The sequence below is a fragment of the Myotis myotis genome, unplaced genomic scaffold (assembly GCF_014108235.1).
Source record: "Myotis myotis isolate mMyoMyo1 unplaced genomic scaffold, mMyoMyo1.p scaffold_m19_p_7, whole genome shotgun sequence".
Lineage (NCBI taxonomy): Eukaryota > Metazoa > Chordata > Mammalia > Chiroptera > Vespertilionidae > Myotis > Myotis myotis.
The window spans coordinates 37,452,370-37,467,178 of NW_023416379.1; the positions used below are offsets into that span (position 1 = coordinate 37,452,370).

Here is a 14,809-nt window from a genome sequence, read left to right on the forward strand (position 1 = left end):
TACTCTCGTTCCCGAGGTGGTCTCACCCTTAGACAATAGCTTCAATGGTCATCCAGGTGCATTTACAGCCCCAGAAGGCTCTCTGTGAGTTCCAGGTCAGCTGAGTCAACTGCTTCCCAAACAGTCCACTTGGATGCTACTTAAAAGACAAACTGGATCCTTCTGTGGTGCTCCTTACCTTGGCAAATGGCAGCTTTGAATGGTCCTAACACAGGTATACTCTATACCTATCTGCTAAATGAATAAATGGATGAATGAATGAATCAATGAAACCTGTTACACAAACCAAACCACCTAAGGGGCATCCTTGACACGGCCCTCCTCCTCCATGATGGGTCAGTATCCAAGTCCTGTCCATTTCACCTCCTAAACATTCCCCAAACCCCTCGCACCTCCAAACTCCTCCCAGCCACTGCTCTCTCAGGCACCAGCCTCTGCCTGGATTGCCATAACAGCCTCTCCACTCTCAATCAGCAACACACGATGTAGTACACAGTCAAGTTGGGCTGTTCCTATCTGTTACATAATTTAGTGAACTGGTGAAGTTGGTCAAGAAAGGGGAAGCTCATCTTTACTGAATGTCACCTATATGCCAGGCACTGATCTGAACACCTCGCACACACTAATCTCCATATGGACCCATTTCCTGGAAGACCTCAACGGAGCATATGACATCTGGAGCCTCTCCGGGCCACAACCTTTGCTGTGTCCAGTGCCAACAGGCAGAGAATGATGACGGTGATGATCACTGCTTATGGAGAACTTTTTCCAGACACTGGCCTAAGTGCTTGGTATTCTTTCATTAAGCCCACCTACAAAGCAGGTGTGATTACTGCCCCACTTTGCAGATGAGGAAACTGATCTACACAAGACTTGTTATTTGCTCAAGGTTAGAAAACAACACAACAAAACAAGTGGTAGATCTGCGATGCTGTGATTCAGGATATGAAACCAGTTCTGTTTAAGAATTTACTGAACACCTGTTTAACTTACAGTAAGTTATCCGAACTGGTGAGGATATACAGTTAGAAGAGACAGGCATCCCTGCCTTCAAGGGTCTTGCATCAAACGTGAAGAGCCCGTCTGCAGGGTCAGAGCTGCTTTGTCATCTCAGCTCTCCCCAGTGGAGAGCAGAGTTCATAGAGAGATGCCTCCTTCAACTACAATCTCACCTCCAAAGGGTGCACTTTAAGTCGAGGCTGCCATCTCTTCTCCGCCCCCACAGCTACCCAGTTTTCCTCAGATAAGGTACCAGGAGAAGATGTTTATGCTTATACTAACATGATGACAAGACGTTTTTCTTACAAAATCTTTATAAAAAAGCACCGTGAATGGCATGAATATAGGTGTTTTTTAAAGGTCTAATCTAGTACTCACAGTTTTATAACTCCATCTGGGCACCTGGAACAGAGCTGCTGGCTGCTCTTGTCCTGCTGATGTTGACTCTGACCCAGCTGAACAAATCTACAAATTACAATGGATAAAAAGTGAGCTAGGGAAGAAACTATTGGCAATACAGTCAGTAAAGCATGGGATGAGCTTTCAAAGGACAACAGTGTGCTTATGTCAGAAAAGCCCACAAGAGCACCCCATGTAACAAGACTGCTCATAGATGGTTGCCTGATTTTAGAACGGGTCTGTGAGAAGGAAGAGAAATTCTGCTTAAAATATATCAGAACCATAGATACAACAATGATAAGAAATGTGCACTACATTGCGTTTCTATTTATTTAAACATAATTAAAAAAAAAAAAAAAACAGAAGCAATTGTTCCTGAAGCTAAGCAGCTGATCTCTCAGGGCCTCACATACCTGAGGGTGGCCATGGCAGGAAACATGGGGAAATGAGAGGAGAGGTTTGCGGTGAGACAGATGACAAGGACAGGGCGGGACCAGGCTGCGGACCCATCCCCTGCAGCAGACGCTGCTGAGAACCCAGGATTTGGACTCAGTTTCCACAGTACCACAAGAATCGCCAAGTATTCCCCAGTTTAACACAGATGGAGAGGACTGACTGCCACTGTATACCACCCCTCCTTAGAGAAGACTGGGGCAACACCAAGCCTGTATTAAGGCTGAGAGCCACAGGGAACTGCCCGGGGCCTCAGCCGGGTAAGAGGATGCCATGATGGCAGAGGGCCCCCAGCTATTTCTCAAGAGCAGACCTGCCTGAAGCGTGGCCTGCAGTTTTGCTCTACGTGCCCTGAGGAGGTCCCAGGGCAGGATACAGGGCTGATTCCCTTTTCACTTTTCTACTATTTGAAATATTTTCTTTTGATGGCTAAGGATACTTTTATAATTTACTTTCTTAAGTAGCTTTTTTAAAGGTCAAGCAAAGTGCTGTAGAAACTAGCAATTATTAAATCACGGGCTACTGAAAAACTTTTAAATAGCTTACTTTTATCCAACTTTATACTTTTACCAAGCGAACATTTTTGATGCATTTTTTAAAAAAGAATTTCACATAGCATTTAATATTTGTACAGAACTTTAAACTTAGCAAACCATGTGCACGATCATGGCCAGAATTAAAAAAAAAAAAAAAAAAAAAAAGATTTGGCAAAGGTCTGAGGCTTTGAGGAAGTCAGTAAACTTCTAAGTCTGGTCAAAACAGCAAACCAAAGATATCAGAAAAGATGTGGGCAAAGGGAGGTACAAAGACTAGGGCTCAATAATTAGAACAAAACTATTAAACTGAGAGATCTTCAGGAGTCTAAAGATGGTTGAGGGTCAGCATAAGAAAAAAAAGGCAGGAGAGCAGGTAGCAGGAAGACGGGCTGTAGAAGCCAGTTCTGGCTGCATCGCCTCCCTCCCCACAATGTCCTGTGGTCGCCCAGGTGGCGGCTGTGACAGGCAAGCCAGGCGACCACACCATCTTCACATGCACAAACTCTAGTGAGTCAAGCCGAGTGGGTGCAGAACAGCAGTGGGAGAGGGTGCCTCACAATACAGGGCAGAATCCATGGGCTCTCGCCCTGTCCTGGAAGCTCCGCTTTCTGGGTCAGAGGAGGCAGGAAGAGCCCCAGGACCCAGCATCATAAGCAGAGGCAGCTGATACGATCACGAGAATGAAGAGAATGGCACAGACTAAGATCACAGACACCCCAGAAGCACAGGACAGGTCTCCTGGGTAGGCCACTGCATGGCTCTTCCCGTGCCCTCAGCCTTTAGAGGGATAATAACATCTTTTCAGATGCTGTCTAAAGAACAGGTAAAACGCTGTGAAGTGTTATACCCCTCAAAGGAGGAGGTGTTGAACTTCAGAACACCAAGCACAGAATCTCATTCCAGAACATGGGCTCCTTCCTTCCTGCATAATCCCTTCCCCGCAGGCCTGCCCTGGCACCTTCTGAGACTGTTTCCCAGGGGTGTTGTGGCTGAACAAGGCTGGATCTCACTCCCCAGAAGGGAGAACTAGAAGTGGGCCTCAGGGGCAATCTGAGCTACAAAGGCTGCAGGTGGAAGTCATGCCTGAAGCAAGAGACACTTTTTGCTTAATTCACATGAGCCCACATTTCAGTCCTTGACATGTGCACTCACGCTCTCTGCACTAGGCAAAGTCATATTCATTCCTAACCCCAGATAATGCATTCTTCCAGCCGTGCTCCTGACAAAGGCCAGCCTCAACCGGTAAACAGTTCAGCTGCACTGCTGACAACGTGAGGAATAAGCCACTGCATGTCTGTGTCGGGTGAGGAGGGTGTGGCTGAGTCCTGAACGACTCAACTTGCCTCTGGTAAGACAGCGATGCAGTCACACCAGTGTCTTTGCGGTCAAGAAAGGCTGTGCATTTTTGTATTTTACATGTTATATCAGTGATGGTGAACCTTTTGAGCTCGGCGTGTCAGCATTTTGAAAAACCCTAACTTAACTCTGGTGCCGTGTCACATATAGAAATTTTTTGATTTTGCAACCATAGTAAAACAAAGACTTATATTTTTGATATTTATTTTGTATATTTAAATGCCATTTAACAAAGAAAAATCAACCAAAAAAATGAGTTCGCGTGTCAGAGGTGTCATAGGTTCGCCATCACTGTGTTATATAGCAGGTCTTACTAGCTTGAAGGAAAAAGCTGACAATATTTGGTACAACGGATTCTATAAATGCAATACCCTCCTTAAAAAGGAATGGTAGGTCAGTGCTCATATATAATACAGAGTTTACATATGTCAAACTTATATGAATGAAGGACCTCTTTATAGAAGTATCATAGCTCTATATTTAATGAAAGCCACTGCGCTTGTGTTTTTTTGTTTTGTTTTTTTTTTAAATATATTTTATTGATTTTTTACAGAGAGGAAGGGAGAGAGATAGAGAGTTAGAAACATCGATGAGAGAGAATCATCGATCAGCTGCCTCCTGCACATCTCCCACTGGGGATGTGCCCGCAACCCAGGCACATGCCCTTGACCGGAATCGAACCTGGGACCTCTCAGTCCGCAGGCCGACGCTCTATCCACTGAGCCAAACCGGTTTCGGCTGCGCTTGTGTTTTGATTGGAAATTCCTTTAGCGTCAGATGTTTAGAAGTTAATAATATCTGCCACTGAAATTCACATCCATAGAAATGTTATACTTTCACAGAACTTTGTGTTAAGAGGCACTGTGCATGCAGAGTTCATTTCCAGTTTGACAGAACTGTACTTAATTCTCTATTATCCTTCACTTTTTAAGGGCTGTCCTCTAATGAGAATATGTTCTATCTTATTGTTAAAATCTAATTACATCTGCTTTAGAATTTTCTAAGACAGACCTTTGCGTCCTATACATGTGAATTTTGACACAATTTCTACTAATAAAATTCCACTGAAGCAGTGAAAAAAAAAAGCCTTCTCAAGGCTTGTATTAGGCTGAGGGGGTGTTTACAGTGGACCCATCAGTTTCCTGAGGATTTCCAGGTGAGGGGTTCCTTTGATTTTTTTACAGAGAGGAAGGGAGACGGATAGAGAGTTAGAAACATCGATGAGAGAGAAACATCGATTAGCTGCCTTCTGCACACCCCGTACTGGGGATGTGCCCGCAACCAAGGTACATGCCCTTGACTGGAATCGAACCCAGGACCCTTCAGTCCACAGGCGCTCTATCCACTGAGCCAAACAGGTTAGAGCAAGGTGAGGGATTCTTTTGAGAATCTCATAACTACTAATCTTCTCAGAAAAACACACTTACATGCAAAAGTATGCATGTGATTTCAGGGAATGCCTTTTGGGGGATCCTCTCCCCCAGCTAGACATGCCTACCCAAGGGCTATAACATCCTGAATCAGCTCCCTTATATCGTTGCTTCCTTTTTCCTCCTCAGACACCCTTCTCACCAGCAGCCCAGAGCTAAAGTGACTACAAGGTCCTCAATCGGCAATATCCCAGGTTTATTTTGTACCTGATACTGAGGACTGTTTACTGTAGAACTGTGTTTGTACTTCAGTTTACAGCTTATATGTGGGCAGTGAAAATACATGTACTCATCATAAATTTTTATCTTAGGCAGTAGGTCCTATTCAAATATAAATCAGTGTTTCTGAATTTGACCTTCTAAATGCTATTACTATATTTCAGATGGAATTCATTTCCTTCTGTATTGACTATTTTAATTTTTTAAAGTTATACTAGATATGTTATTGCAGTAATACATTTGCATTTTTTTCTCAGTCTCTACATGGAAGTAGTTTACCTTGAATAAATGGAGAGATCTTCCTCTGAGATACCATCGAAGAGGTTAATCCCATATACCTCTTTCATGGGCTGGACCACATTCTGGGGTTAAAAAAAAAAAAAAGGGGGGGACCAGGAAAATTTTTAGACATCTAGAATATAAATTATTTCCAAAGATGAAGAAAATGAACCTGTGAATTTTCCCACTAAAGGAATCATAATGTTTCTTCAATCTATTCATTAAACTTCTCAGTTAATGCTTTTTTAAATTTGATTTTATTTCCACTAAAAATAGTTTGTTTTAGGGTAAAAAATAAAACACTGCTAAATAATTATTAGTGGTGTTTATATAATAAAGGAGTTAGCAAAAATTTCTGCAAAGGGCCAGATAGTAAATATTTTATGTTCTTTGGGTCATACCATTTCTACAGCTACTCCTCACCTCTGCTGTTACAGATAACATATAAGCAAGTTAAAATCAGTGCCAATAAAACTTCATTTACAAAAACAGACAGTGGGCTGGATTTGACCAATTGTTTGTAGTTTGCCAACTCCAATAAAACTTTATTTACAAAAAGAGACAGTGGGACTTGACCAGTCATTTGTAGTTTGTCAACTACTAGGACAATAGATTCAGTTCTTGCATTATCACACTTTGTCATATCAACCTCTAATGACTTTCAGCTATGTCTAGAAATCAAATTTCCCCCAAAACTAGATTAGTTTCTTTTGTTGTTTACTTTTATTTTCCCTTACTGTACTGGTAATATCAAATTGAGCAGGATGAACTGCCCACTGGGGCTACGCAGAGATGGTGAGGCCCAGGTCCAAACCCTGCATTCCAACAGTGTGCTGAGCAAGGGAGTGAACGAACTGCAAGTGGGTGGGCTGCCCAAAGAGGCACAGGATTCTCTTAAAAACTCGGAAGTAATAAGAATTTCACTGTTACATCTGGGAGCAAAATTGCAAAATGAAGCCATTTCCATTTTGTCTGTCTATGCTGGATGTCTTTATCTCTGCAGTGCCTCCAACACCACACATTACACATGATCTCATCTCAATGGTGTGAGATAATGTGACCTTTTCTCGCTCTCAGCCTTTCTCCTGAGTGGAACTTAGAGATGGTTCCCCAGTGCCTCACGCTGGACCACGTGCGCTCCTCTCCCCACACCTCGGTCACTTTGGCACTGTCCCCCGTGTCAGTCATCTTCACTGGGGTGGAGCGCTGAGACACAGAGCCCTCCTCCTCCCGGTCGGTCCCGGAGTCGTCATCAGAGCTGCTGGACACAGCCTCCTCGCTGGGGGGAGGCGGGGCGCTGGCCGCTGTCTTCCGCTGTAATACAGCCTCTTCTCTATTGCTTTTGTTCCTTTGAAATGATAAGTATGAAGGTGAGCATCTTTAAACAGAACCCTCAACATTCACTGTGCATCACTCTGTCCCAAAACCTTGGTCCTGGTGAAGCATAAGAAAATGACTGTGAGAAACTAGTTTCTGAGATCAAGTCGTGCTGAAGGGAAAACCTTCATGTTTTACCATGTACAAGTATGGGCTCTATATGAATTTCAATCCTGTTATAAGTTCTGGAAGAAAACAAAGTACATGCATGCAAACCTATGCAGAAAAGTCTCCTGGCCCCTTGGCTATTGTGCCTTCTTTTGGTAACTGAAATCGGTACATTCAAACTTTATGGTACAATAATAGGCTATATGTTTTGAGATATTAGCAAAATTACCTATAATTTGTAAAAGCTTCAAGAAAAGGTCAAAAGCCAAATCCATGTATATTTTCTTCCCTCCTGTGATTTCTCTCAATCACAGTATCAGCTAATTATTTGAGAATATGAATAACTGATGAACATGAACTACATTTTAAAGTTTATTGTGTTATTAGTAAATAATTATATTTGCTGAACATCCCTTCTAAGAGTAGGGAATAGATTGGGTGGGGGGAACAGAAAAACTGACACATAAAAATATTTACTTTTATTTTACTTCCAAATTTGAGAATTGTAAGGATATTGTTTTAATTCAGAAAATATTTTATAGTAATATTTTGGCTGTTATGAAAAATGCTTAATATTTCACTCTTTGAAAAAATTATCTACAAGGGACTTAAAATACCATAATATTCTGAAATGTTCTAGGACAGGCCATGGGTTAGATATTATAGAAAAATTAGTTTCTGACTTTCTGCAACTAAAAATTAAAGTTGCTAGCACTTCTGTGGCATACACTAATATAGCTGCTCATTTATGTATTTGTGCCAGGAAGTCTTTGAATTCTAAACTCCTGAGGACATCCTTTCTTTTAAATGCCTTAGCATCTGGTCCAGGGTTTAACATGTAGCTATTTAAAGTTACTTATTTTAAGCCACAGAAATGATGTGTCTAAAAAATACTAATAAATACCCAATTTTATAAATCACATGTAGCTGAAATCCAATTAGGACCCCATGCACACACTAAATACAATTAGGACTCAGTATCTACAGTCTGGCCAGGGTTTCTGGTCAGGGTCATGAGAAAACCTTATCACTGGGATTATTCAGGTCCGTGGCAGTAATAGAGATTCTTATGCTAGAACACAACACATTTCGCTCCAGTCTCTAAGCATGAAGATATAAACATGATTTGTCCTCTTCCCTGAGTAATTGGATATAAAAAAAAATAACTGTCTTCCCCAAAACAATGCTACAGTAATACACAGAAAATCTATTAATCTCTGAGCATTTTGTTTTAATGCTTATTCAGGATGCAAACAAAAATAAATACTATGAATAAAACAAAAAACAAATACTATGACTATAAAATTTTACCTAAGTATTTTATGTTGAGGGAAATAGAGGATGCTGAGTTACTTATAGGACATAACACACAATATCTGCTACCAGTCTTTATGCCATCTGTGATAGTCCTAATTTAAAATAATAAAATGCACCATGTTACTAAAATTTCCGTAAATTCTACTCTCCATGTTGAACACTTTAGTGATCCCAGTACTATAAATAAACTACCTGTATAGATGCAATAAATGGACTGTGTCCCAAACTATGTGAAGTTATTAGTTTTTGTGGAAATTATATTGCAAGTGCTATATTATTTTACATGAATCTTTAAAATTTCATTCTATATGCAAATCTTACCCCAATACTGATTTTCCAGTTTCATCTGGTTTACGCACAGTAAATGGACTTGGATCAATGCCAACAGTCTTGGGCATAAAGTCCCTGAAGAAAGGGGAAGAAAATTCCAAACAAATCACTATACATCCAGATAAGGATGGCTTCCATTCAGTTCACATTTTTATACTATTCCTTCTTAGCCCTTGCAGCCACATACAGGGGTGGGGCAAAAGGAGGTTTACAGTTGTGAGTACACAAAACAGTTTATTCTTGTGCCATTATTTATTAATTATGGTATTTATTTGTATTATAACTATAAACCTACTTTTGTTCACCCCTATATATTCAGAGCCAAATGTTCAAGGGAGCCTAGGTGATCTGGGTCATAAAACCCCATGAACTAATGGCACTTGGTGACTTCAATGGTATCGATCTTCAGCGTGAATTTTCTTTATGATTCTGAGGCCCAATGGTTATGGCTTTAAGATTTTGTTTACTGGAACAGAGTTGATATCTGAATTACTGCTAAGATGTATACCTTCCGGTTATGGATCATGATTAATTTTCAGGTAAAATTAAACTCATAAAAACCAATGATGAAACACTAAGCCACTCAGTTTATGGATAATGTTTTTATTACACTATCCCACCTAAAGAGACTGACATAATGATAAAAAACACAGTGGTGTGAATTAAGTATCAACTTCTACCCCATTAGGCTACGGTTAATTCATTAAAACACCTTTGGAACTCTTCAAATAGAAACGTTTAATTTACCACCAACTAAGAAGCTGAAGCTGGTTCCTCACCATGGATGTCAGGCCTACCGATCACTGTTGAGGCCAGACCCCGCTCCTCACTACATGCCAAAAAGGCAACAGTTATTGGCAAGGACGCTGCGCCAAGTGTGACCCAGCATTACATTTTTTGAAAGAAAGTAATCTTGAATCTGACTCAAAATGTCTCTTAAACAGTTTGATATTTTTAAAAATTTAAGTGGTTTAGTATTTCTTTCTTTTGAACATATACAGCTGATCCTCATTTGTCGACTCCATATCTGAGAATTTGCTTACTAACTAAAACTTATTGTAAACCCCAAATCAACACAGAGCTTTCATGATCACTCCCAGACATACGCATGCACAGAACAGTGAAACATTAGAGTAACCCAACACTCATGCTCCCAGCTGAGACCGAGCAAGGTGACACCCTGCCTTCTTGTTTTAGCTCTCATGCTGTAAACACGCATCCTTTCCACAGTCTACTTGGTGCCATGTTTTTCATATTTCTGTGCTCTTTGTGTGTGTGTGTGTGTGTGTGTGTGTGTGTGTGTGTGCTCTCACTGCTAAAATGGACCCCCCACTTAGTGCTGAAGCTGTCTTGTGTTCCTAAGCATAAGCAAGTTGTTATAGAGAAAAGAGTGTGTTGGAGTAGCATCACTCAGGCATGAGTTGTAGTGCTGTTGGATGCATGTTCAATGTTAATGAATTAACTATATATTAAGTAAGGTATCTTTAAACAGATACACACAAAACACGGTTATGTATTGAACGGCTGACAAAATGACCAAAGGCTTACAGGAACCTAACCCTATTATTTCTAGGAGCAAAGGTTCATTGTTCGTTAATTTAGTGTCTGCAGGAACTTTACAGAACATAATTCCTGCAAATAAAAAAATCAACTGTATATCTGTATGTACACATGCATGCAACATCATTCACACTTCCTTGAACTTGAAAACTTCTAGAAATGACAATGACAGTTAAAACTGCTAAACTTTAACATGTTTAATTGAAAATCAAGCAAGTAAGAATTCCAAATTTCCCATCTAAAACTGAAGCAAAATGTAGAGTAATTTCTAGAAAAAAAACACACACATAAATTATGTTTCTACAGCCCTAACCGGTCTGGCTCAGTGGATAGAGCGTCAGCCTGCGGACTGAAGGGTGCCAGGTTCGATTCCGGTCAAGGGCATGTACCTTGGTTGCGGGCACCTCCCCAGTACGGGGTGTGCAGGAGGCAGCTGAATCGATGTTTCTCTCTCATCGATGTTTCTAACTCTCTATCCTTTTCCCTTCCTCTCTCTAAAAAATCAATAAACTATATATATATTTTTTCTCCCCTACCCCCCAGTGTCTTATGTCCATTGGTTATGCTTATATGCATGCATACAAGTCCTTCGGTTGAACTCTTACCCCCCTCCCTCCTGCCCCCCAACCCTCCCCGACCTTCCCGCTGCAGTTTGACAATCTGTTTGAGGCAGCTCTGCCTCTGTATCTATTATTGTTCAAAAGTTTATAATGGTCTCTATTATCCATGAATGAGTGAGATCATGTGGTATTTTTCCTTCATTGACTGGCTTATTTCACTTAGCATAATGCTCTCCAGTTCCATCCATGACGTTGCAAATGGTAAGAGTTCCTTCCTTTTTAGAGCAGCATAGTATTCCATCGTGTAGATGTACCACAGTTTTCTAATCCATTCATCTACTGATGGGCACTTAAGCTGTTTCCAGATCTTAGCTATGGTGAATTGTGCTGCTATGAACATTGGGGTGCATATGTCCTTTCTGATTGGTGTTTCTGGTTTCTTGGGATATATTCCTAGAAGTGGGATCACAGGGTCAAATGGGAGTTCCATTTTCAGTTTTTTGAGGAAACTCCATACTGTCTTCCATAGTGGCTGCACCAGTCTGCATTCCCACCAGCAGTGCACAAGTGTTCCTTTTTCTCCACATCCTCTCCAGCACTTGTCGTTTGTTGATTTGTTGATGATAGCCAGTCTGACAGGTGTGAGATGGTACCTCATTGTTGTTTTGATTTGCATCTCTCGGATGATTAGTGACTTTGAGCATGTTTTCATATGTCTCTTGGCTTTCTGAATGTCCTCTTTTGAAAGGTGTCTATTTAGGTCCTTTGCCCATTTTTTGATTGGATTGTTTATCTTCCTTTTGTTAAGTTGTATGAGTTCCCTATCAATTTTGGAGATTAGGCCCTTATCAGATATGACACTGGCAAATACGTTTTCCCACACAGTGGGTTTTCTCGTTGTTTTGTTGATGGTTTCTTTTGCTGTGCAGAAGCTTTTTATTTTGATGTAGTCCCATTTGTTCATTTTCTCTTTAGTTTCAAGTGCCCTAGGAGCTGTATCAGTGAAGAAATTGCTTCGGCATATGTCTGAGATTTTGTTGCCTTTGGATTCTTCTAGAATTTTTATGGTTTTCTGTCATACATTTAAGTCCTTTATCCATTTTGAGTTTATTTTTGTGTATGGTGTAAGTTGGTGGTCTAGTTTCATTTTCTTGCATATATCTGAATATTATGTTTCTACATGTACCATGTGAGGCTTAGGTACATATATGTCACATTTGAAGAGACTTTAAATACAAAAATATAAACTTTAGTATTAAACATAATAATCAAGAAGTAATTTGTTTTGCCTGATTTTCTTATTGTAGTCTCATAATTTTTTCTCAAAGTCTCCCCCCACCACCCCCAGCCTAAAAGAGACACAGAAAACTGAAGTATGTTCAAAGATGACAGACCAGGATGGAAAGTCTGAAAACATGTCACATGAGTTATGAAAAAGAATGAGGACTATTTACCTGAAAAAAAAATTGGTTCCTCAAGTATTATAGAACTGTCATATAGAAGAGGAACTAGACTTGTTCTGTGCTTAATAAAAACTGTAATATAATGACAGCCACCATTTATCAGTCACCCACCTGTGTCAGGTACCATGTTAGGCACTTGGTATATGTGTGAATATACATGTGTGGTGTCACACGCAACCCTATTGATATGAAATGAAGGAACTGAGACTTAGATAAGTTGAATCATTTTCTTAAAGTAACACAGGTAGGCAGCGGCTGGTCTAAGATTCATATCCTGCCCTTTCTAGTATCAGCGACTATGGTTTTCCACTAATTATGTTCGCTCTCAATTTCGATGTTCACGTTTAAAAATTGAGTTTATTTCAAATGACAAACTAGAACCAATGGGAAAAAGATTTCAACTTATCAAAGGGAAGAAGTTAAACCCAGTTTTCTAATAATAGAAAGGACTGCCTCCTGAAGTAGTTGGCTCCCAATCATGGGAGGTATTCAGAGGCTGAACAACCACCTGCTAGCAGGCTTCCAAAATAGATTTCTGGTAAAGTAAGACACATCTATATAAACAAGGAAAAGTATACTTCCCAAATCCTTACAGTGTCAGAGTACTCACAACATACCGTGCGGAACTTGTCATAGCCAAGCAAAAGGTATCATCAAAGCTACTCAGTTCATATGGGCGGAAGAACTCATTGTGGATGTCAATCTCTTCTTCGTATCTGTGAAACTTCTTCACTATCAACTTCTTAAAGTTCGCAGCACAGATAACTAAGAGAGATACTGCCTGTTACTCTTGAAGCCCTTAGATTACACGCGGCAAACATTTCTGTAACATCAACAGTGTTCACAGAGAGTGCACTGAACGGAGTTCAGCTCCTGCCTCTGGCACGCACACACTGGGAAGAGAAGCGATATGGGCACAGAATAGACAATGCAAAGCTGAGCGGGACAAGGAAGCAGGAGGGCCTTTGGGAGTCAGGGTGGAGGAGGCAGTTATTTTAGAAGCTAAGTTACTCAGCTTTTTAAATTATTTTTTGTTCTTAAATACCCTCTTCCTTCTACGTAAAAATCATGTAGTTATTTCACTTAATTTTCCTTTACGTTTCAAATCCTGTTTATGACCACTGTTAGTTAGACTGTTGAAGTCCTTTCCATTGTTCTAGAACAACCAAGCCTTCATAGCAATGAGTTATGATTTTACTCGGAATTTCAGGGTTACAAATAATTAAAAATCAATGAATAATGTATTAAGAACAAAAAATCATTTTCAATCTTCTTACTTCATGGCCTTCACCACCCAAAATTGGAATGGTTGACCATGACTAGACGGAGTCCTCAACTCGAGTGTTCCAGGTTGGCAGTAGATCTTACAAGAAAACAGGCTAACCCAAAGTCAGGGAAATCAGTCAGAGCCAGGAATAAACTCTACTTAAAACTGGGCAATTATTTAAATTTGGAAACATTATCCTAATGTACTGTACATTTGAGGGTATTCTTTTAACACAAAAATATTCCTGCCTTTCTGACAAATTAACAAAATGTAAACTTTAGTGACTAAAATGTACTTTTATAACCACACTTGTACCTTTTTTCACTGCTTAGATATAGGAAAAGTTTTTATTTCTCCTGGTGAATGGTTTTCATTTCCTCCCCATTCTCCCCAAATATCTAGAAATATAGTCAGTACTAATTTAAAATGACAAACTAATATATCTTGTAAATATTTGAGGGACCTATCTAATAATTGAAAGACACAATACAAGACTTTGACCAACTTAGATACAAGAAGTATAGCACAATCCCTGCCCTTTAAAAACTGAGATCTCAGGATATCTTAGCTTATCTATTCTAACAGCAACATATGATACTGAATAGGCATTCATTGCTTTCTAATAAGAAATTATATGCAAAGAATTTAATGCTTTGAGCTCATTTAGCAATAATTCCAAAATACATTAGTATAAAAACTAAAAGAGAAAACAGTGTACCTACCTTCATCATAAGGCAGTGGCAAATATTTTATTACCTCTGGTGTCCACCAGTGAGTATAACTATAAAATAAAAAATAAGATAAGATGGACCCAGATGTAAATGTTGGTTTTCTACAATTCACTGGATAAAAGGAACTGAACAGCCTATAGTGAGATGCTGCCTCATATGTCAAAATCAATTTCTTTTTCTTTTTAAAAATGTTTGTGAAGCTTTTGGCACAGTGAGTCTTCAACATGTCAATTCTTGTCCCAACCCCTTTCTTGTTTCAAATGTGTCACAGATCTATAAAAATCCATAAACATATCTGAGGGTCAAGATGCTCTGATGTACTTACTTTTAGATGAAACAGATTTGGGTTACTCCACCAGGCTCTGTGAGCTGCTGTGTACCCTCCCTGGGCCTGTGCTGCATTACTCTGCCACCAGGTGAGGAGC

General features: G+C 40.0%; 1 protein-coding gene across 7 annotated transcripts in view; it reads right to left on the reverse strand.

The window, feature by feature from the left end:
• FIG4 (FIG4 phosphoinositide 5-phosphatase) overlaps window positions 1-14,809 on the reverse strand; it is a 101,566-nt gene that overhangs the window by 32,180 nt on the left and 54,577 nt on the right. For 5 of the 7 annotated variants that reach the window (XM_036317388.1, XM_036317387.1, XM_036317390.1 and 2 more), the window contains 6 exons: window positions 14,376-14,434; window positions 13,004-13,151; window positions 8,795-8,878; window positions 6,824-7,019; window positions 5,672-5,754; window positions 1,378-1,464 (listed from right to left, as the gene is read on the reverse strand). In XM_036317388.1, the coding sequence (XP_036173281.1) occupies window positions 1,378-1,464; window positions 5,672-5,754; window positions 6,824-7,019; window positions 8,795-8,878; window positions 13,004-13,151; window positions 14,376-14,434 (657 nt within the window). Of the gene's footprint in view, window positions 1-1,377; window positions 1,465-5,671; window positions 5,755-6,732; window positions 7,020-8,794; window positions 8,879-13,003; window positions 13,152-14,375; window positions 14,435-14,809 lie in introns of those variants that run through there. The other 2 variants (XM_036317392.1, XM_036317391.1) reach the window with 2 other exon arrangements.